The sequence below is a fragment of the Acomys minous genome, assembly GCF_964271855.1.
Source record: "Acomys minous genome assembly, chromosome: 3".
Classification (NCBI taxonomy): domain Eukaryota; kingdom Metazoa; phylum Chordata; class Mammalia; order Rodentia; family Muridae; genus Acomys; species Acomys minous.
Window position 1 is genome coordinate 64,619,345 of NC_140485.1, and position 23,455 is coordinate 64,642,799.

The following is a 23,455-nucleotide window of genomic DNA, read 5'->3' on the forward strand; positions in this document are numbered from 1 at the left end:
TAGGGCTTATGGGACAGCTGTGGCCTTCTGGGAGGCGACGTTGAATGTCGTCAGACCCTTGGTGACTATATGAACTCTAAATAATTTCAGAATAAAATTCTGATTTTGTAATCCGTTTATTACCTACAGATGCTCAGGTCTCTAGTCAGTCAAAGGTGCTGCTGCTCACGTCCCACTTTATGGTGGGACGAGCTAGACCTTACGGCTCTATGAAGTGAAAGTCATGTCTCTATGACACAAAAGGCCCTCAAGAGCCATGGGTTGTAACATTTGCGTCTCTCAAACTTTTCAGGTTTCGCCTAACAAAACTGAAACAAAAAAGGATCCAGAAGACACGGTGGGTATCCTGAAGTGTATATATGTCCGGGTTCATGCAAAGAATTTGGTTTCGGTTTGTGTTTGTGTGTTGGATGATGTACATATCATGAATTGCGTGTGCTATATATATGCACATACATGAATCTTCTCAGAAAGTCAGGACGCTGATGGATTATCCTTAGGGCATTTTAGGTTAAGACTGTTGTTTCGTTTGCTTGGATTCTGCAGTGCTGAGGATTAGATCCAGGGTCTCTTGCCTGGTAGGCAAGCCCTCTACCCACTTAGCTCCATCCCCTTGCCCTAATGGTATTCTAATGAAAATTTTAGCTTGTGCTTTTTGACATGCTGTCGTTGTGATCATAACTTACCCAAACCCAAGTCTTCACACCTGTAAAGCTGTAGATTCTGTCTACAGACCCAGGGATGAGAGGGGAGGTGCCACAATGCCTTGTGAACTGCAGAGCTCTGTTTGAATGTAGTCAACCCTATTTCCAAAATCGCGTGCTAGATTGATCAATTCTTCTAGAATTTTCTTCTTCCATTAAAAAAATCGATTCCTTAAAATTACTCAGTTGCTATGAGGCACCTAAGGTCAAATTCAATGAATGGTTGGGTTAAAATGTTTCTCTTTTGTTTCTGTGTTTTTCAATTCTTGAAACTCCATACTGTGCACAGTGGCCTGTCAGCAGTAGGAGATGTGGCTTCCAAAGTGACCTGATGCACTCTTTCTATTTAGCTGGTCCATGCACTAAGACCCATCACAATGCAGATGTGGTCCCCACTGGGCATACTTTGTTGATAGAGTTTCAATGTCCCACCCACAGGGCTGAGAAGTCCCTATTAAAAGCCTAGATTTCAGATGAGGAATTATAACTATAGGTTGTTTGTGGTGCCCAGGAACCAGCCTCTCTGGTTCTGTGTTTGCCCTTGGAGCATCTTTTTATTCTGAAATTCCCAGAGTGCTTTTGAGATATTGTCATCTCTGTCCCACTGGGTCCTAAGTCATTTATATATAATTTTATTTCCATATGTATATATATATAGAGAGAGTGTGTGTGTGTTATGTGTATGGGTGTTTTGCCTACATGTATGTAAATGTACCACATGTGTGTAGTGCCCTTGGAGGTCAGAAGAAGCCATCTAATCCTCTGGAACTAGTCTTATAGGAGGCTGCGAGCTGCCATGTGGTTGCTGGGAACTGAGCCTGGGTCCTCTGGAAGAGCTTAAGTGCTGAGCCATCTCTCCAAGCCTCTAGCTGATTACTAATGTTTCCTGAAAAGCCTCACAGCGTTTGTAACTTGAGTCAACAGTGTGTAGTGATTGTAGCTGAGTTATTTTGATTCCTATCCCCTCCCGTTTTTGGCTCAATGAATTGGTTCACGACAGAAATGTCCTTGCCTGGGAAATCTGCCCATGTAGAAGTCACTCAAAGATGTTCGTGTTACTTCCATGAAGGTTCAAATACAGAGTCAAAGGACATTGGCTTGAGGATGAAAGGCCATTTTGTGGTGACAATTTAGCCAATAAAACGATATCAAGAAGACTCAAAAGATCATTTGTCGGCAGGTGGTTTATTTTTTTCCTTTCCTAGGGGACGGTGGCGGTTACATAGTTAAAGCTGTTAGCCCGGACTGTAGTGTTATCTTGTTGGATTTGGTTATGCTTCATTTGATGTTTTAAGTCACATAGTCACAGTTTAAGTGGCCTGACACTGTCTGAAGCGAATAGGGATAAAGGGCTCGGTTTGGGTTGTATTGGGGGATGGGGTCCTGAGACATGTTGAGTTGGATCATGTATATAGGTGACCCTGTTAAAAACTACGTGTGCCTGAGATTGTGAATATACTGTTTAGTGAACCATTTTTCTTGAGGACTTTAAAAAGGTAAGCATTCCCATGATGCTTTGTGGTTGGGAGATGCGAGTGACATGCCAGGAACTCCTTGTCACAGTGTCTAAATATACTTTGAAACAGAAAAGAAAAGTGGGTTTGTTTAAAAGCACATCTCTAAGCCGTGCCTGCTGTTGTCCAGAAGGCAACCAAGGTAGACAGTGTCTGCGATGGACACGCTGGCCAGAAGATGCTGGAGTCGCAGACTAAGAGCAAGAAGAAACGCCTGGACAGCCCCAGGCTAGGACTCACCTTTAGAAAGTTCTTTAGGCATAAGGTCTGTATCTCCTCATACTAGGAGGAAAAAGGACCCTGTTCTTCACTCTGGTGTCTGGGATCCAGTGCCTCTCAGCTCCCCATCATGGGATTCCCCAGCCTCGGGTGGCTGCAATTAGTGAGGGGGAACAGAAGACACTGAGGCCTAAACTTCAGGCATTTAAGTCCCCATAGCTGTCAACACCAGATTGGCTCCTTCCAAGTGTGGAGCAGGGTTCTGAAGTTCTCACCCAGTGTTTCCCAAATGTCAGTCGTTGGCATACCCTTCACCACTTTACTTACGTATACTATAATCACTTGATAGTTTACACTAAAATAGGAATAGTTATTCCTATTTATATGTGCCTTTAAAAAATTCATATTCCACCATCCATAAGTGAAAACCCATGATCATTTTTCCTAACAGAAAAATGATCGTTAATGTGGCTAATTAAGAGTCACAGTCTTGCTCATTTCTGTAGAGCTCTGAATCCAGTGTCCTGCAGGCTTTTACTAGAAAGGAATTAGCCGGCGGAGACTGCCAGAGCCATCCTGGCAGCAGCCTGAGCTTCCCTGCAGAATGTTCTTTAATGACTGAGAGGTAGAAAAGGAAAAGTATCCTATTTGAGTTTTGCTTCGTTTCCAGACTGTAAAGTTGTGGTATGCCGCCACTCTTTGGGAAATTCTCTTCTAACCTCAAGATAACAGTATTTCCTTTCTGTCATCCGCCTCACCTGTTCCCTCTGCTGACTGAGTTTATACCGAGCCCACATAGATGCCAAGCAGAAGAAAGTAGTGAATGAAAGCAGAGACAATGGCATTAGGTGACAGGGACTCAGCTCTGGAGACAAGCTCTTCATACATGAAGGAAGATACAGTAGGCATCTAAAACCACCAATTCAAAGGATCTCTGAGTTGGGGGCCACATGCTTGAAATTCCTTTTTTTTTTTTTTTAATTTCCTTTTAAAAATATTAGCCATTGTCTACCAATTTAGTGAACCTGCTTTTTTTAAAAGTTCCCAGCTCCGTTTTGTGGTCCCAGGATTGTGTATACAAATGGGAGTTTCCACAGCACACCCACAAAGCAGAATCTATATTTGCATATGCAAATAACACCAGGTCACTTTCAATTTCCATGAAGGTTTATTTTGTTCTGTAAAGAGAGGAAGATAGATTCTGCAATAAGAAAGAAAGGAACACTATAAGGTGGTCTTGGGGTCTGGAGAAATGGTTCAGTGGTTAAGAGAGCTTGCTGCTCTTTCAGAGGACCAGAGTTCAGTTCCCAGCATCCACCGCTCACAGCTGCCTGGAGCTTCAGCTCAGGAGATCCAACACCCTCTTCTGACCTTCGAGGTTACTGGACTCAAGTGTGCACCTGTGCTTGCACACACATACACACACTAATTTTTTTTAAATCATTAAAAAGTAGCATAGGTAGGTGGACATAGTAATGCATACCTATAATCCCAGAACCTATGAAACAGAGGCAGGAGGATCACCCCAAGTTAGAAACCAGCCTGGGCTATTTGTCATGTTCCAGAATAGGTAGAGGTTACACAGCAAGACCCTGTCTCTAAAAAGACCAATAAATACATAAATAATAATAATTCTATGGCCACTTGGGTGCGTGGGATACAATTTAGTGGCAGCTAATGAGGCGTATGAAAGACTTCAACGCAGAGGAATCTGGTCTAACTTCCACTTGGGGCTTATGTGAGGAGGGGAGGCCTCGAATGTCTGAGAAGCGTCTGTGGAAGTGTGTGACTCTCTCCACCCCACCTCTGCCTTGCATCAGGAAATTCATTTCACGAGTCACAAAGTTTCACTCTGTAGCTGCTCTTCCCACCACGGCTGGCCCTCCCAAGGTCCATGTCATTCCTGCGACTTCCTAGTACCAATGGCTCTATTCCTGCTAGCCAGGGATGTTTGGGAGAAGGATGGCATCTGGACTCTTAAAAAATGAAACAAAGTGCCCTCTCCTTGGGATTCTGTAACCTGGACATTTGCTGGACTTTTCTACTGTGTGGGTTGTTCTTTTTCTCACCTTTTACCCACCCCCCCTCCTGGTTTTACCCCCTCTCACTAGAGAGGAGAGAAAAAATGATAGAGGAGAGAGAGAGAGAGAGAGAGAGAGAGAGAGAGAGAGAACTTTGAACCTAATTTCTTCTTTGAGCATGACTCCTAACAAACTGCAGCCAACCCCCTTGAACAACCACCAACCCCACCTGTCGTGGGCCCTAACATTTATATACCCTCTGAAATTTTCCCAGAATTCCAAACATCACACAGTTGTAGAAATTATCTGCAGCTGGCAAAGCCATGCCTCTGCTAGAGCACGAGGCAAATCATAGTCAGCTGCTGCAAATCAGCCTCATAGCCCCACACCTGGGATTAAAACAGAAACATGTTTGTAATAATATTTCTGTGTCTTTTAAAGAAACCAGAATTCCAGAATTCTCACTACACGGACACACAAGCGTCAGGGCTGTGCCTTGGTTCACATATGATGTGTTCCCCATGCAGATGTTAATTAAAGTAGGGAAACGCTCTCAAAGGTTCATGTTCTCACTTACACGACAGTTTGCTACATGGAGGTCATTAGCTTTTCCCTGTGTTGAGAACTATCTCTTTCCTCTCTGTTGATTATTCTGTTGTCCTTAGAGAGAAAACAAAACAAAACAAACCAGGGGCATTAAAAGGTTGAACCAGATCCTATCCAGTGCTCTGTGTCTCATCTGTAGGAGACATCCATCCTCCCCAGAGGGCTCTCCAAGAGGCTGCCCTCTAGGTCAGAAAGGGGAAAGTCAAGCAATGCGAAGTTGAGCCAAGTGTGCTACTGTGTGCTTACTCCACCCTCACCAACACTAGATCTCCCTTGGCCACTTAACAAATCTGAGGCCAGCCTGGGCCGCATCCAAGTAGCCATGGCTACAGTAAGACCTCCTTTTTCTTTTCTTTCTTTTTTTCTTTTTTTCTTTCTTTCTTTCTTTCTTTCTTTCTTTCTTTCCTTCACTGTTGTTGTTGTTGTTTTGTTTTGTTTTGTTTTGTTTTGTAGACCAGGCTGGCCTGGAACTCACAGAGATTCTCCCACCTCTGCCTCCAAAGTGCTGGGATTAAAAGTGTGTACCACCGTCTGGCTTGTTAGACCCCTTCTTTAAGGCAAATAAATAAACAAGTAGATTTCCTTAGTTAAAGATAAAATGAGGGAGCTAGAGAGACAGTCCAGAAGTTAAAAACACTTACTGTTCTTTTAAAGGACCAGATTTTGACTACCAGCATCCATATTAGGCAATTTATAACTTCCTGTAACTCTAACTCCAGGGGATCTGATGCCTTCTTCTGGCTATGCACACCTTCACACATGCACACAGACACACACACAGACACACACACACCACCCCTGTACATACACATACCCACAGGCATACACGCATAAATAAAAAGATAAATGTATTGTGCTCTTTGGTCTTATGTCAACTTGACACACAAACTAGAGTTATCTGAAAGGAAGGAACCTTAGTTGAAAAAATGCTTCCATGAGATCCAGCTCCAAGGCATTTTTCTTAGTGAGTGATGGGCAAGAAGGGCCCAGCCCATTGTGGGTGGTGTCATCTCTGGGCTGGTGGTCCTGAGTTCTATAAGAAAGCAGGCGGAGCAAGCTACAGGGAGCAAGCCAGAAAGCAGCACCCCTCCGTGGCCTCCGAGTTACCTCCTGCCTCTGGGTTCCTACCCTGTGTGAGTTCCTGCCCTGACTTCCTTTAATAATGAACAGCAATATGGAAGTGTAAGCCAAGTAAACCCTTTCCTCCCCAGCTTGCTCTTTGCTTGTGGAGTTTCATTGCAGCAATAGAAACCCTCACTGAGACGTGTATTATTTTTGCTAGAATTAGTAAATGCAGTAAAGTCTAGGGATGATCCTAGGGTGATCCTCCATGTAAGGCAAGTGCTCTACCCCTGAGCTCCAGCCCCACCCGGGTTACTGTTGGAAGAAGCAAGACTCATCACCTTGCCCTCCTCACCCTGCATCTTTGTCCCTTGGGGTTAGGACATAAGATGCTTCAGAATCAAATGCCGTCTCGTGTCTTCCGATGTTCACCGACAACTCATACATACCCGAGGCCAGACATGGCTTAAAAGGATTTACCCAGGGCCCATCCCCTCGGTGAGGCAGCTGCAGCTTTTAATTAGAAGCTGGTCCAACCCTTGGGACTCTTCGGCTTTCCACATACCCATTGCTTTGGATTCTTATTATGATGTTTGTACCTTACTGATGATCCTTCCTTGTGTCCCACATCCAGAAATAAAAACAAGGGGATGATAGTTTAAGAAGGTAGTCCCTGAGCCAATAGAGACCCAAGGATAGGGTCACCAGAGAGAATATAGCATGAACAGTGAAATTCAGACTTCAGGTACACATGAAGTAATTTTATGTGGTCATGAAACCCACTCTTTATATCGTATCTTTAAATTATTAATATAAAAGAAGTAATTTTAGTATAAATCTAAGTATAGATAAGTTTGGGACAAACTTATACTAGAGAAGTTATTATTTTGATTTGAAGTTCAAATTTAATGAGGCATTCCTTTTTTAACAATTACATATGTGTGTGGGGGGGTATGTACACATGTGAGTGCAGGTGTCTGAGGAGTCCAGGAGGGAGCATCTGGTTCCCTGGAGGTGGAGTTACAGGTGGTGGTGCGCTGCCCCATGTGGGTCTGGGAACCACAGTTAGGCCCTTTGTGAGAGCAGGATGCTGCCCTAACCACTGAGCCATCTTTCCTATATTGTCATTTTCCATTGCAGTCTGATAACCTTCTAGAGCGTCTTGCCTCTGAGTCAGGCTGGAATCTTTACTGTCTCCTACAGAATCCACAGAAAGGATATTATTTAATGCTGGTGGAATACCATTGCAGGGGGAGTGAGTAGAGGGGCTGTCGGGGAATGCAAATGGAAGGGAAGCTTGGCTGGGGCTCATTGCAGGAACCAAGGGGTACATGGAAACCAGCCATGGCAGGAGCTGGCCTCTCTCTCTCTCTCTCTCTCTCTCTCTCTCTCTCTCTCTCTCTCTCTCTCTATCTCTATCTCTATCTCTATCTCTATCTCTATCTCTCCCTCTCTTGTTCTTTCTCCACCTCTCCCAGTTTAAGAGTCAGGCATATCACAGGCCCCAGTTTCCTTATCTGAAAATGTAAACATTGGAAAGATTGCTTTAAGACCCTCATCACTTACAGTGTCATGGTGCACACCTGTAATCCCAGCACTCGGGAACCTGGGGCGGCAGTTTGCCTGTAACCCAATCAAAGCTACAGAGAAAAGCCTTCTTTCGAAAACAAAACGACAACCAGAAAGAATCCAGAACCAAAAATATTTGAAATTCCCTGAATTTATCTCAATCCCATCTTGATTGTCATATATTTAGCTTTTAGTTAGACATTGTGTGGGAATTTAAAGGCACTCTGTTTCTGTGTCCAGAGAAAAAGTCATAAAATGAAGATGCTTACGTTAATGAAGTCAGCTTAGAAGTCCCTGATGCTAAAACCTGAATGTCAAGACTCACTCACGTCCACGTGTATTTGGACTTTAAGAGTCTTTATCCAGCGACTCTGTGGGAGCCGAGACTAGGAACTAACAGTAATTCACTGAAGGAAAAACTGTTGTATTGGCACAAGTGTGTTGATACAAAGCTGTGTTCCCGGCACTTTGGATGGTGGTGGTAGAAACAGGAGGATCAGAGGTTCAAGGTCATCCTTGGCCGCTGAGGCCAGCCTGGGCTACATGAGGCCCTTTCAGGGTAGGGAGAGAGAAGAAAAAATAGAAGGGGAAAGAAAAGAGAAAAGAAAAAGGGGGAGAGGAGGGAAAGAAACATCAGATACCTTGGAGCCGGACCTCAGCACAGCTGTAGGGGGAGGGGGAGGAGGGGTGGGGTGCAGAGGACAAGGAAGGAAGAGGGCGAGTGAGCTGGGACAAATGATCACCTTCTGAAGTGGGGTGCGGGTGTTGCATCTGAAAGTGTAGGGGTACAGTCTGTGGGTCTTTACTAGCATGCAGCCTCTCGCTACCATTCTTCAGAACTCCTGTGGTCGTCGTATTATCTCCACTCTTCCTTAGTTTCCAGATTGGCTTAGTAAAGTGATGGTGTTTATTAAAATAGAGACAAGCCAGCATGCATGGCTGTGTGCCCAGTGAGAACGTGTCCGCTGGTGGGAGCCTGGCCAAAACTGGAGACAAAGGGCCTTGGTAAAAGTTTTTTCTTTCTTTCTTTTTCTTTCTTTGCTTTCCTTTCTTTTTTTCTCTCCTTCCTTCCTTCCTTTCTTCCTTCCTTCCTTCCTTCCTTCCTATCTTCTTTCTTTTCTTTCTTTTTACATTGACTGATTGATTGGTGTGTATGTGTGTGTGTGTTTGTGTGTGTGTGTGTATGTGTGTGTGTGTGTATGTGTGTATGTGTGTGTATGTGTGTATGTGTGTGTATGTGTGTATGTGTGTATGTATGTGTGTGTATGAGTGTGTGTGTCTGTGTGTCTGTATGTATGTGTATGTGTGTGTGTATGTGTGTCTGTGTGTGTGTCTATGTGGGTGTATGTGTGGGTGTATATGTGTGTGTACGTGTGTGTGTGTGTGTGTGTGTGTGTGTGTATGTGTGTGTGTGTGTGTGTGTGTGTGTGTGTGTGTGTGTGCAGACACATGCAAGCCATAGTACATGTAGCACATGTGCAGGCCAGAGAACAACTTGCAGGAGTCAGTCCTCTCCTTCCACCAAGCGCGTCCCAGGCATTGGACTCAGGCCATCAGGCTTGGAGAACAGTTCCTTCACCCACTAAGCCAAGAGGCAGCCCAGAATCCACTTTCTAACAGCATCGCCTTTCCCCAAAACCCACCCACCTAAGTTACTTACATACGCATAACATAAGACTAACAAGTCTCCCCTTTTTTCCTTCTCAAAAGGAAAAAAATATATGGAAAATAAAGGAGATTTTAACATAAAGCTACCTTCATAATGGAAATTAACATAAAACAGAAAATTAAAGAAAAAAACTAACATTATGCATGACCCCAGCCCACGTTTATTTTAACAGAAGATCTTTTACTTTTAAAACCATGAAATTATTTTTTTCATTTTGCACTTTTCTTTTTAAAAATAAAACTTTATAGGATACTGAAAATTCACCCACAACTTCAGCCAATGTCAAGTCAGACAAAGCCAACTTCACACCCCAGGAGACTCAAGGGGCAACCAAGAGCTCAAAAGGCTGCAGCCCACCAGGTCACACGCCACCTGCCAGTGGCGCAACGAAAGAAGGTGACAAGGAGAAGTCAGGGCCCACCTCGCTCCCCCTGGGGAAATTGTTCCGGAAGAAGGTGAGCCTGTTTGTGAGGTGTCTGTCGGGTCCTCGGGGCTCTGGTGACTCAGCAATGATTTCCAGCAGTGAAGATTCTCAGAGATGATGTTCCTCCTCTGCCATAATTCAACTTGCCATTGAGTTGATGGCTCCTAACGTACTCCTGCATGGAATACAACGCCCGTCAGGCTGTATGTGGGTGCTTTGTCGGGGGAAAGGGAGACGAACGAGTAACAATTTCATTCTTTGAATGACTGGGTTAGTGACAGATGACGGTGGTGTGACTGTACTGTCCCTCTGTAACCTGGGTTCCCTCAGCACTCTCTTTGTCTCCGCCCCTCCCTGTCCGGATACAACCTCCTGAGCTGAGTGGCCGCCATAACACCAGCAGGGGGCGTGGTCTGTGGTCTACAACAAAGGTGATGGAAGTGCACCATGCACAGACATGGTGACAGGGCTGCAGTTTTGCATTGGTGCAGTGCAAACCCCTCTGTAACACATGTTTAGAACTCTGACCTGCTTTAAATTTCTCCAAAAGACGAATGAGAAGCCCGGTGGACCCACACAGCTGGAAGCACCTAACTCAGTCACTTCCTCAAAACCCCTGCCACTTGGTGCTGCACAAAACAGTGGCAGATCCAGATGATACTGCCCTGTCCATTTCACCTAGCTGGACCTCCGAGCCACATTTATTTCTTGATGTGCAGAAAGTTATTTTTCTAGATTCTTCCCAGAACACTGATTCCGATTATGAACACATTGGAACATGCCAGCTGATCCTGTCTTAATCCTTTCTGCCTACGCTTACACATCTAGAAATATTTTGCTGGCAGTGTAATATAGGAAACAATTTCCAAATGATTTACAAGCACATATTGGTGGCACAGGAGATGACTTTAGTGGCCCATATTTAAATATTTACATTTAAGGAATTATTATTATATATTCATATATATGAGACTTACATGTATTATATGCAAATCATCTATATAGCTATATACTGCATATACAAGGACATATGATAATTATACATATATTCAGCTTGGTGGTATATGGGTTTAATCCCACCACTCAGGAGCCAGTGGCAAGAGGATCTCTGTGCTTTCGAGGCTAGCCTGGTCTATATAGCAAGTTCCAGGGCAGCAGGACTAAATAGAGACACCTGGTCTCAAAGTATATTAACATATTAAAACTTGAGGCTAACATAGATTGTTCATGGTGAAAGTCAAACGCTGGACAGGAATCCATGACCCAGGACCCCTTCATGTCCTGTCAGTGACAGAGTCACCAGAGAAAGCACAGTAGAGCTGAAACTGTGACAGGTGGAATCTGTCCTTGCAGTAAGTCGGACACACCTCCAGTGCATCGTCCTGAGCCATCTGGGCTGTTTGTCTCTCACAGACTATCCCACCTTCCTGTGCTGACTAGTAAACCCTGGCAAAAGGCTGGACGCTCCCAGAAACACTGGAGATGAGAGGAAGCATCCAGGCTTTGTGGGAAAGGTCTGGAGGGTTCGTGTGACATCCATGAGCTCTGACTAGCTATCACATGATCAAAATGGGCCATCTTCTATCTTGAAGGCACTTTTTTTTAGGAGTTGAACACGTTCTTTTAAACAAAAGAGCCCTTGTGGATAAGGCTGACATAGATAAGTTACATGCTGTGTAGCTCTTTATACATTTTTTTTTAATGTTTTTTATTAGGTCTCTGAGAATTCTGGGGGGTGTCTTTGATCTCATTCAACCTCTCCCCCAACTCCTCCCAGATCCACCCCTCCCCCCAGCTGTATCTGCCTTTTTAAAACTTTCTCGCTTTTCAAGTCCAATTTGTGCTGCTAATTTATTCCTGGATGTGTGGCCATCCGCTGGAGAGTGGCCAGCTTGCCAGGCAGGGCCTACTCTTCTGAAGAAAACTGACTCCCAGCCTCCCAGCTGCTGTCAGTTACCAACAGCTCCTTGGCTAGGGGTGGGACTTCCTGCCCACCTCCCCTCTGCATGTTGGAATTTGATCTGGCCCTTAGCAACATACAAATCTGCAATGGGATCCTGCCAACTTTTTAACCAGAGTGTTTACTGTTGTAACAGGCTGGGCTACTTCTTAGATTAACCAATTAAGAGCCAGGGGTCTGCAAGGGGAGGCTGGGGTGGTTCTGTTTTTGAGGTTTGAATGATTCTCTCTTACCAGATATTCTCTGATGGCAAAGAGATTGAAAAAACTGAAAAGCACCCCATGTGTTATTAGAATTAACTAAGAAGAAAGAAATAGAGTTAGGATAAATTTAAGTGTGTTCTATGCAGTATTTGGAACATATTTATGGCAGAAAAATTATTTGTTGATCCGAACTTCAAGTTTAATGGGGCATTAAATCACTAGGCCGCTCTCTCCCAGAAGGTGCTGGAATCTGATCTCAGGGCTGTTTATCCCATGTTCAGTCTGGACAGCTCGAGGCTTGCCTTCAAAACACTGCAAGTTCTACGTTTGCAGCCAGCTGGGCCTGTGTCTCTCAGCCCCTCTGTCCAGTTTTCCTGCTTGCCTCTGCACTGCCCTCACAGAACATTCTGGAGGGATCAAGGCATCTCTGCCATTCTTCAGGTGTTGCCTGCCACATCTGCTCACAGGCTGTGGAAGGAACCGGACTGCAATCTGGTCCTTCTGGTTTCTCAGCCTTAGACTTTTCCTCAGGACAGAGAAGACAGGCAGGGGGTTGCTGAGTGCTCTCATCTGCCCGTGTGTAGTGTAGCTGGGAAACCATATCAGGGGTAAATACAGGTGAAACACAAGATCATCACAGGCTCTTACAGAAGAACAGAGACATTTCTGGCTCCTCGGTAGAAATTGACAAAAGGCTTAGGACAAAAATGGAGTGCTTAATAGCCTGCCCAACAGCCCCCATGTGGGCTGCTACCACGGTGTTAATCTTCATCAGTAGTAGGCCTGTGTATTTTAAGCTCTGTGGCTGCATCTTATATATTTGAATACAATAGAAGAACGGAATGCGCCCAACGTGACTTCTCCCTTGTGGCTGCTGCCTTGGGGAACTCCCTGGAGTCTGGGTTCAGTCCTGTTTACTTTATTTATCAGTAAAAGGAGTGGAGTCACCAGCAGTCTGAGCATCAGACAGTACAGACCTCAAGAAACCGGCACAGCAGGCTGAGATTGATATGACCTAGAGCTCTTTTACAAAAGTCAGTGCACCCCTCGACTACGACACAGGCTGCCTGCCCCATGCCAACTTGGGAGCAAGTGTAATTGAAGCCATGTTTACAATGCTTAGATTGTTAGCATCAGAGTCAGTGTTCTTATAACTACTACAGCTAGGCCTGGTCAATCACCCTCAATCCACCCGTAGTGAAAAAGGGGGCAGAGATTTAACATGGCCACATTTGGAAGAGGAACAAACGAAGAGGTCCAGCGACTCCCAACTCCATCTTTGGGCCCCCCACCCATGTGATGTTCGTGGTTAAGTAGAAGGCAAGAGGCATGCCTAGCTAAGCCGTCTTGGTCAAGATGTGGTCATGCTCATTGCCGACTCATTAATTTCGGTAGGTGCTTTACATATGCAAATGTGATGCATCAATCTCCTTGGGCTGATGGATGTAAACAAATCCGTGTCCCACCCCCACTGGCCCTGTCTGTGTGGGTCTAGGAAACTAAGACAGATGATCATAAATTGTTCTGAGCTTTCACATATCTCTAGGATCAATCCCATCCACAGAACTGTCACCAGAGTCATTGAGAGGGAGACATGGGCCATTCACTCACTCTGCCTGTCACTTCTTGGGCTCCTGGGTCCCTCATTTAATCAGGCCTTTCCTCTCCATCCGCAAAGTCTCTTCTCTCCACAGAGCACAGGTAACTTAAGCTGAGCTGCTCTGAGACCACCAGGAACCAGCAGGTCACCTAGAGCCACTCCCGTACACTGGCTGCAGAGCAGCAAACTGCCCTGGGAGTCTTATTTGCACCAGTGAATTCTCTTTTCTTCTTGACCATTGCATTTCTGCTCTGCTTCCGACACCCCAGCTTCTCCAAGAGTCTGTAGACAACTACAAATACCATCCCGCCTGTTTCCTCACCTGGGTACATCTTCCAGCCTCCCTTCCCCCAATCAGAGTCTTCCTGGGATTAACAAAAGGTGCCTGGGGACACTCCCCCACAGGCACCATGATCAGTAGCTCTCAGCTCTGTTTCCGCCACATTTTCCCCAACACTTGGTTTAGTTTATAAATTCCTTGAGACAACGCCACGGCTGGCATACAACCTTGGGGGGGTGCATGAACTCAAATTCAGAGAAGGGTTACTTGAGCAAGGTTGCACAACAAAACACTAAGCCTGAGCCTACCTCTGTGGCCACAGTGTTCAGAACTGATTTTTCTCTTACATTGGGGTGTGAAGAAGTAGCTCGAAGCGGCCTCTTGGCCTTTCTGCTTCTTTATGTTAACTGGAGGCTTCAGTAGCTGCTGGTGGGGAGGCTGAGCCTGCAGACGAATTCATGAATTTGTACAAAGTTCAGAAAGATTTGAGTGGTTCTTCCTTACAACTCTAAAAAGCAAAACAACAACAACAACAACAAAGCCTTAACACTACAACACTACACAGTACAAGGCTATTTCATGTTTCCATTCTGATGGTGACATTAGGATTGTTGGTCTTCAGACCATACCAAGTGAACCTGGCCTCCCAGGTTCCCCCAGCATTCCTTGGTCCCTACCTGCTGCACGCTGGCATACCTCGCCCTCTACCCTGAACTTTCTAGCCTGGGGCAGAGGCTTCACTATATAACCAGACATTTTGGCTCCCTGACACATACACACCCCCTGCTCTCCTTCCTTTCTGTATCTCTCTTTCCCCTTCTCCTTTTCTCTCTCCTCTCTCTCTCTCCCTCCCCCTGCATGGAGGCTGAGAGCTGCTTCCAATAAACCTGCATTTATATATTATAACTTCATCTTGCAATTAGCTCATTCTGTCCTTTCAATCAAAGAGGAAAATCTTTTCTTGGTAATAGGATTTTTTTTTCCTGTGCCACCACTTACCAGTCTAAAACAAAAAAATAAATATGTATATACACACACACATATATATTTTTTTTTAGTTTGAGGCAGGGTCTTGACTGAGCTGCTGATGACATAAAATGCGCAGCTCTCACCTCAAAGGGAGTAAGGGTTTGCTCTAGAGCTGTTGTGACCATGGCCCAGAAGCACAGATTTGGCTTACCCGAAACACTGTATGACAATAGTTTCATGACATTTTCATCTTAACAGAACAAAGAAAGTCATAAGTCAGCAAGCTTTTGAAAAACATTGGTGGAAATGCCAGGTCACAGCAGAGTGGTGTATGAGCCTCAGATGCTATCTCGGGACGCTCTTAGGTCTGGGGTGGATGGAAGATAGGAGACCTCCACAGCCCCTTTTAGCAAATACTTCCAAATAGAACTTCAGAGCTTTGTTTCCCTCATTTGCTCTTATTTGTGCCGCAGGTGACACAGCAAAGATGCTGACACAACATTGACTGAGTAGATTTAAGCAAAACTGACCCGGCCCACGGGGTCTTCAATGGGTACCTGTGGAGGGGGGCAGACAAGTGGGGGAACACTGACATGCTGAAAGCAGACAGGAACATCCAACTACAGACTGGCCTCAGTGCAGAGGACTGGGGCAGGAAGGAGAGACTTCAAGCCCTAGTGCTCTACTCTTCAATAGAGGGGTTATCGCCTCGACCCAGAGTAAACAGTGTGTTGACTCCTGAAGCTGTTGTGGTTTGGGCTTGAGAAAGCCTGCCTTTTAAAAGCATCATTTGCACCTTTACCTGTGTACAATACTAAACAGCTTCCCATTGGCCTAGAGACGGGGAGGCCTTGGCTCTGTCTTGGCTACCGTTCTTTTGCTGTGAGAAAATACTATGACCAAAAGCAACTTGAGGAAGACAGAGTTTATGTCAGGTCGCACTCCATCACCAAGGGAAATCAGGGCTGGAACTCAAGGCAGGAACTTGGAGGCAAGAGCTGACACAGAGGCCATGGAGGAACGTTGCCTACTGACTTGTTCTCCAAGGCCTGCTGAGCCTGCTTTCTTATAGTACCCAGGACCACCTAGGTGGCACCACCCACAGTGGGCTGTGCCCTCCCACATTGATCACTAATCAAGAAAATACCCTTCAGACATGCCTGCCCGCCGAGATTATGGTGGCGTTTTCTCAGTTACAATTTCCTCTTCCCAGATATGTCTAGGTTTGTGTCAACTTGGCAAACACCAACCAGCTTGCATGCCAAGAAGGCACCATTCCTTGTAAATAGCTTCTGCCTGTAGCATCATTTCCTCACCCACAGCAGCTTCCAGAAATGTCGGGGGGTTATTCTGTGCCCGAGACGTCATCGGTATAAAAACAAGATGAGGAGAAACAAGGAGTCCAAGCCGATGACCCTAGCTAGGAAGCCAGCAAGTTCACAGTCACCAAACAGGGAGCTTAGCTTTCAGAGCAGCATCTTCCTCTCTCCAGTTGTTTAATCTTAGCAAGTGACTGGGCCTATCTGTGTGTTTCTTACACTGTAGACGGTGGTCATCTATGTGTTGTTTGAGGTGCATTAAGGGAGATAAGGTATGGCAGGTGCCTGAGATCCATGTGTAAACATCCCTCCTCTTCTTCTCTCCCTGTTACTAAGCAGAACTAAAACCTCTTCCATAAGCGGGTTTAGCCTGGGATCCAAGAAAAAGACACAAAAGGTCTGGGAACATGCTGGTATCCTTGGTAACCTCTTTTGCTTCTAGGAAATTCTCAAAGCTGTCTATCCACCAATATCCCACACACCAAATCTTATGAACACTGGAGGAAAGATATCAAGAGGACCTCCAGAGTCACAGCCAACTGACAGAGGGTGGCATGGACTTTTGGAAGAATCCTCCTATTTGGGGCAGGACCCTAGATGCCAGATGGCTCCAGGTCTGAATTAGAGTGTGTGGAATCCCAGGCCCTAGCCTTTCATGGACTATTCCAGTCAGGTTGAACTTGAGTAGGATAGAGTTAGGCCAGACTGAAGGATAGGTAAGGAGCAGCCTCCAGCGCTGAGCAAGGACTACGGTCAGATAAGACTGAGGACCCTCTTGGGAGATGGGGGTACATGCTTGTTCAATAAAGACCTGGGGCTTATTTCTCTGCCTCTCTTATAGAGTCTCCCCAGCAAGTTTCTCTGTTTTGCCTAACAGTAGCTGTGTGTCAAGGGTCTATATTTCTCTCTTGGACTAGGGATGTAGCTCGTTTGGTAGAATGTTTGCCCAGTATGCAGGGAGCCCTGTATTGGCTCCCCAGCACCACATAAGTGAGCATAGTAGTGCACAAGGTAGCGCACACTTGGAATCACAGTCTGGGAAAGTGGGAGCAGGGGAATCAGAAGTTTGTTTCTTTAGGCTTTTTTGAATTTTTGAGACAGGGGTTCTCTGTGTTAGCTGTGGCTGTCCTGGACATACTTTGTAGACCAGGCTGGCCTTGAACTCACAGAGAGAGGATGAGAAGTTGAAAGCCATCTTTGACAGTAGAATGAGTTCAAAGCTTGCCCGAAATGCATGATATTCTTAAATACTAATAATAACTATTGTTATATATTATTATATAGTTAATGTTATGTTTTTATTGGTTGTCAGAAAATGTGAGGCAAATCTATTCTTTCTCCCAGCCACAACACTGTGGCTCTTGTTTTCTGTGACTTTGCTGTTCTGCGGATACCCTACCTGTGACATCGTGTGTATTTTTTGTTCGTTGCATTTTGAAATACGCAACTAGTATTATCTTGTTCGCCATTTGCCTTTGTTCAAGCCTGCTTTGAGTTCTTGCTAGAACAAAGTCCACATTAACAATTCTGAGTGGTATCAGAGAGCTACCCCATTGGACTAGTAGACCAGATAACCTGTTGCTTTCACGTGACTCATGTTGGTAACAGCCTGCCTCTTTCTTTTGTTTTGTCTTCCTCTAGTCAGTTAAAGAGGATTCACTTCCCACAGGTGCAGAGGAGAATGTAAGTGACTCAGCGCCATCTTCAATCATTCCACTGTCATCTCGGTGTGCTGGGTCATTGGGTGTTCAGCTTGGGGATCCCTTGTTTTGCACATCCTGTGTTACGCATCCACTGTAGACTCTTTCATCCCTTCTCATAATCAGGGACCAAGAGGGGACCAACGCGGGACCAATTCTTTATCATTCCCAATGAATCTATGCAAAAGTAAACGCAAAATCAGAGCATTGCCTTTCCCAGCTTGTCATCCTTTAGGGGCTGAACGAGTCTACTGCACATAGTAATGGCTTTGCACATCCTTCAGGAGTGGATAGGGCTGCATCTTCCACTTCGTCCTGCCTTGACTGCTTCTTCACCTTCGTTTCCATGGTTATCCAGATTCTCGCTAACTTGGAGTGGTACTCAGGTCTATTCATTTGCACCAGGCATGAGAATGTCTTACAGCAACAATCAGACTGCTGACTCCACTAGAAAGCTGACCCTGGGAGTCTGCACCTGATAGGCTGATGGCCAGATATTTCTGGCCTTTAATGTTCTAGAGATAGCAAAATATTTAAAGTAGTACATTTATGTCCAAAGAGATTGTGGTATGATATAATATATCTCTCTTTCTTTCATATGTTTGTATATATGTATATCTGTGTGTATACATGTACTCACAAATGTATCTTTTGAAAATGTCATCCTGAGAAGTTAATAAATGTGGTCCTAGTAGCTTCAGGCCCAGGACAGCAGCTCTCAATGCTGAGATCAGTGCAGACTTGGGGCATTTTCATATTGGGATGAGTGAATTTACAGCTTCTTAAGATGACTATAGGACATGATCATGTAGCCAAAGCAAGTTGTGCTTGGCTCCTTCTGGAGTCTCTTGTTCACTTACCATGAACAGAGCACATGCCTTCATTTTTCTTTACTTACTGGAGCCAAGTGGATGTTGGAAGTCCAAATATTTTCCCCTGAACTGTTAGTCATAATAGGGGTGAACATTGGAATGGCTGTGTATGATTCCTTTTATATATTTATTTTCATATATATATATATATATATTCACTTCACATGGTATTAAATTGCATAAGGCCATTTTCACACAAGGGTATGGTATACTTTGAGTGTGCCACCCCCATGCTTCTCTCCCCTCCTCTTTCTTCCCACTCCTCTCGCCAAGTCCCATTGTCCCCTAGATGTGTTTGATTCTTATTAGGAGAAAAATCTTGGCAATCTGTCGGTTTTGTTATTCGTTGCTCCCTTCCTCCCTTCATACAGTCTTTTGTTCATTCATTCTTTCTTTCTTTCTATATTTATTCCTTTCATCTTTTGTTTCTTGAGTCAACGTTTAGCTCAGCAAAACTCAGGCCTCTCGTGATTCCAGAAAGTTCTTGTGAATTCACTGGATATTTTCTAGGAACCCAGAATCTTCTCTCCTATGAACCTGAAAAATATCAGTCAGCTTGGAGAGCCCGAGTTCTCTATGCTTTTGGAGGAAAACCAACGTAGTCCCTGTAGGTCCGGAGTTAGAATCTGGAGTTGATTGGAAACAAGTCAACCGTGTTTCACTTTGTACCATACACTTAGCACAGGAATGTGGCTGAATTAACAGACACGTTTCTAATACCAAAGCATAACACAAAGCTAGATGTGAAGAAAAGCAAGAGGTTTTTTAATGAAATGAAGAGTGTTTTAGACGTTGCTTCCCTACCCACCCCTTGCTTAGCCCTACACCTTACATTTCTAATGTTAAGACTCTACATTTACCATCTAGCTGCCCATCATTTGGAGGGAATGAGGCTAAACAGTTATGACCTAGGTACCATCGTCTCCAGGTCACATTTCCACTTGAACCTCAGTTTACTCATCTGTTACATGGAAATACTGATGGAACAAAGTTCGTGGCTCTGGTGAGAAAGAAATGAGATGCTAATTTAGGCATCAGTAAACTACTGTTCACAGGCCAAATCCAGTCTACCTCCTATCTTTTTTTTTTTTTTTAAATCTGTCCCACAAGTTAAAAATAGTCTTCTATATTTTTTACTGGCTGGGAAAAATGAAAAAAAAATAATAATTTCATTGCATGTGGAAAACACATAAATTCAAATGTCAGTGTCAACAGTTTTATCAGAAGTCAGCCACATTTCCCTCTATGCACCATCTCTGGGTGCCACTCCAGGTGGACTAAGGCAGGCAGCACCATTTGCAGGGAAGGCTGGCTGCCCCGAGCAGCAGATGCTGGTGAGTGGCAGATAGACCAACGGAGGCCTGCTCCTACCATTTAGTTCCCAGGGAAATCACACTTCTTCCAGCCGGTCAGGCATTCAGGTGGAGTGAAAGAGTACGTAAAACAGGAATTCATTTCATTTCTCTCTCTCTCTGGAGGAGCAACAGCATTCACGGCAACAGTGGCCGGTCTCCCTCACTGCAGGATAGATAGAGGCCATCGGCCTTGTTACAAGAGCCTTGTGGCTACTGACTTCTGAAGTAGTGTGGTTGGACTGTTTGCCTTTGTTTAATGTCTCTGCCCAACCCTTTTCCAAAGCCAGTGTGCGGCCCATGTGGTTCCCTGAGCCGAAGGTGAGGCTGATGCCAACATCATGTTTTCATGAAAAGAAGGCCCTATGCCTTCAAGACCATGAAAGTTTAGAACTTTTTCTAAACTTTAATTCTAAGCCTAAGTTATAAAGAAATAAAATCCGGGCCGGCAAGATGGATCATCAGGTAAAGGCACTTGCTGCTAAGCCTGACAATGTGGCTTTGATCTCTGAGATCCACATCGTGGAAGGAGAGACCTGACTCCTGAGTGTTGTCCATCCTGTGTGGGCCTCCTCACAAACGCGTACAAATAGAGGAACATTTACAATATTAAAAACAGTGGTGCTCACCTTTAATCTGAGCACTTGGGAAGGCAGAGGCAGGTGGATCTCTGTGAGTTCAAGACCAACCTGGTCTAGAGAGTTCCAGAACAACAGAGCTACTTAGAGAAACCCTATCTCGAAATAAAACAAACAAACAAATAAAAAGTTGAAAAATAAATAAAATCTACCTTGACTATAGCAGTTTTGGAATAGCTCAGGTATAACACAAAAATGTTTTTGCCTTAGTTGGTTGAATTGTTACAACTAATGAAAGTATCCTTTCTTTGCTAACATTATAAAACCAAAGTGACTGATTCTTCTTAGTCAGGGACCTGTCAGCTGTACCTGAAAAATGAAAAACAACACCCAATAACCTAGATGAAAAGGAAAACAGCATTATTGGCTGCCATTGGTTTCCAACATGGCTTGACCTGTGCTCCCTATCTGCCCCAGCCTGATCTTCTTGTGGTTGTAGCTTCACGGCCGCATGCTAGTCTAGAGGAAGGAGACTCAGTCTTTGCTGTGGTAACAAATAGTCCCAAAGTTTAATGTGTGCCCCTGTTACATCCTCCTTCATAAAAGACAAGGTCTCATGTATCCCAGGCCAACCTCAAACTATGTAGCCATGGATGGCTTTGAGCTCTGATCCCCCTGCCTCCACCTCCTGAGTGCTGGGATTACAGGCATGAGCTGTCACATCCAATTTATATGCTGCTGAGGGCTAAACCCAGGCCTTCTTGCACGCTAGGTGTGAACACTCTACCTGAGGAGTCTCAGCCCCAGCCCAAGGTCAGTGACATGCTCTCTGTTTCATCATTCATTCTGCTAGGCTGGTGTCTGTTGGCCCCAGGGTATTCTGCTAGTATCAGAGTGAGGGAGCAGAGAGAAAACAGTGCTAAGGTGGACCATGCTGGGGCTCCTGAAGCATCCACTGGGTCGTGGCTTGTGGCACAGCCACTCACATTCTGACTTGGCACACAGCTCCTATCAGTGGCACAGACTGTCTCATTAGGAGTGATCTCCCCCTCTAGGCCCTTGTACACAGAGGATCAAAATGCTCCAAAGACACAACAATTCTGAATCCAGGGTTAGGAGGTCAAAGTCTGTTCTTATCTACTCAGGAGCCATCTCCACCCTTCCGTCCACTGTAGGGCAACGGCTCTTTTGTGGCCATGAGGTAGCAAATGTATGGATGATTCCAGAAGGCCGAGGAAGACAGAGCCAAAGGATGGGAAGGATGGCAGAGCCTGAAACAGATATAAGGACATCTTGCTGTCAGAGGTTCTGTTGCACTTGCCAGCAGGAACCCCGTTCTCCTCAAAATGGCTGCTGCCCTCCGGTATGGGTTTTAGCAAAGTTATCCAGCTGTTCATTATCCACATTGTACAATGGGGACAATGTTACCATTGTAACTACGTCCCGAGGTCATATGTAAGAAGTACCTTGTACAACAGCAGACACGGAAAGTGGTGTTAGTGATATAACCATCTCTAAAGGACCCATAGGTCACTGGGCGCTCCAGGTCACTCATGGTCATGGAGTTAACAGGTTTAAGGTTCACACCAGTAAGAACCAGTTGCAGTGGCTGAGTGTTCATGGTGCCTGTTACAGGACTAAAACTTGATATGTGTTGCCTGATTATTACTGACCTTTCTTAATCACTGTTCTATGGCTGTGACAAAACACCCTGACGAAGGAAGGCAACTTAAATTTTTTTTTAAAAAAAGCATTTAGTTGGGATCTTGCTTGTAGTTTCAGTGGGTTAGCCCATGACTATCATGGCAGAAAGCATGGCAGCAGGCAGGTAGGCATGGTGGTGGGGCAGTAGCCATGAGATCACATCCGATCCATGAGCAAAAGACAGAGAGACAGAGAGACAGAGAGACAGAGAGACAGAGAGAGTGTGCACTAACTGAAATGGGGTGCCTCCAAGCTCACCATAGTGACTCACCTCCTCCAACAAGTCCACACCTCCTAATCCTTCCCAAGTAGTTCCACCAACCAGGAGCCAAGCATTCAAGCAGGCAATTCAAACATACACTCCTTGGGGGAGGGGGGCACTCTCATTTAAGCTACAAAGGATCTCTACACAGGCTGGATGTAATTGCTCTTGGGGGGCAGACCAAAGAGAAGCCTATTAGAATGGAAGGGTGGAAAAGACTCTTATCTATGTCTTGTACCTTCATGGGGAAGGAATTTGCCAACTCCAGTCCTGTCTGTCTGTCTGTCTGTCTGTCTGTCTGTCTGTCTGTCTGTCCGTCTGTCAGTCTGGTGATCAGCAATCATGTCTGTGAGCTCATTATTTCCATCCTGAATATTGCCTCTTAAAGATTTGCCTGCATAGAGACCAGTCCTAGGTTCAAACCCACAGATCCCCTACAAACAGAATAACCAAGACTCCTTCATAGAGCATGCTTTGGGGGAATACTTGGGGGGGGGGGCGTGTGGAGGGGGTGTTTTGTTTTGTTTTGTTTTCTTATTACCTGGCAAAATAATCCAGGCGGTGTGTGAGTCGCCAGTAGAGACTGTGAGGTTTGAGGAAGTAGAATCCACCTTACAAACTGTGGATCTCAATGAAGAAGAGAACGGGCCTGACCCCACAGACGTCAGAGTCAAGGAAGAAAGCAAACCCCGGCGGACCCCTCTGATGGCCTTTCTCAGACAAATGGTAAGCTACTTCCGTCTGTCAGTCCATCATGCAGAGCAGATGTGCCTGCCCATCTTCTGAGAGTAGGGGGCAGTCCTCCCCACGTGTGAGATGTAACTGTGTTGAGTCATAGGGACTTTGGATGAGCTCAGTAAGAAATTCC

The 23,455-nt window shown here is 45.1% G+C and overlaps 1 protein-coding gene across 7 annotated transcripts in view; it reads left to right on the forward strand.

Moving 5' to 3' along the window:
- The window catches only part of BCAS1 (brain enriched myelin associated protein 1), a 72,851-nt gene that overhangs the window by 33,981 nt on the left and 15,415 nt on the right, over positions 1–23,455 (forward strand). For 2 of the 7 annotated variants that reach the window (XM_084776753.1, XM_084776755.1), the window contains 5 exons: positions 293–337; positions 2,349–2,483; positions 9,613–9,819; positions 17,761–17,802; positions 23,146–23,313. In XM_084776753.1, coding sequence (XP_084632879.1) covers positions 293–337; positions 2,349–2,483; positions 9,613–9,819; positions 17,761–17,802; positions 23,146–23,313 — 597 coding nt within the window. The remainder of the gene's footprint in view (positions 1–292; positions 338–2,348; positions 2,484–9,612; positions 9,820–17,760; positions 17,803–23,145; positions 23,314–23,455) is intronic. The other 5 variants (XM_084776758.1, XM_084776759.1, XM_084776754.1 and 2 more) reach the window with 4 other exon arrangements.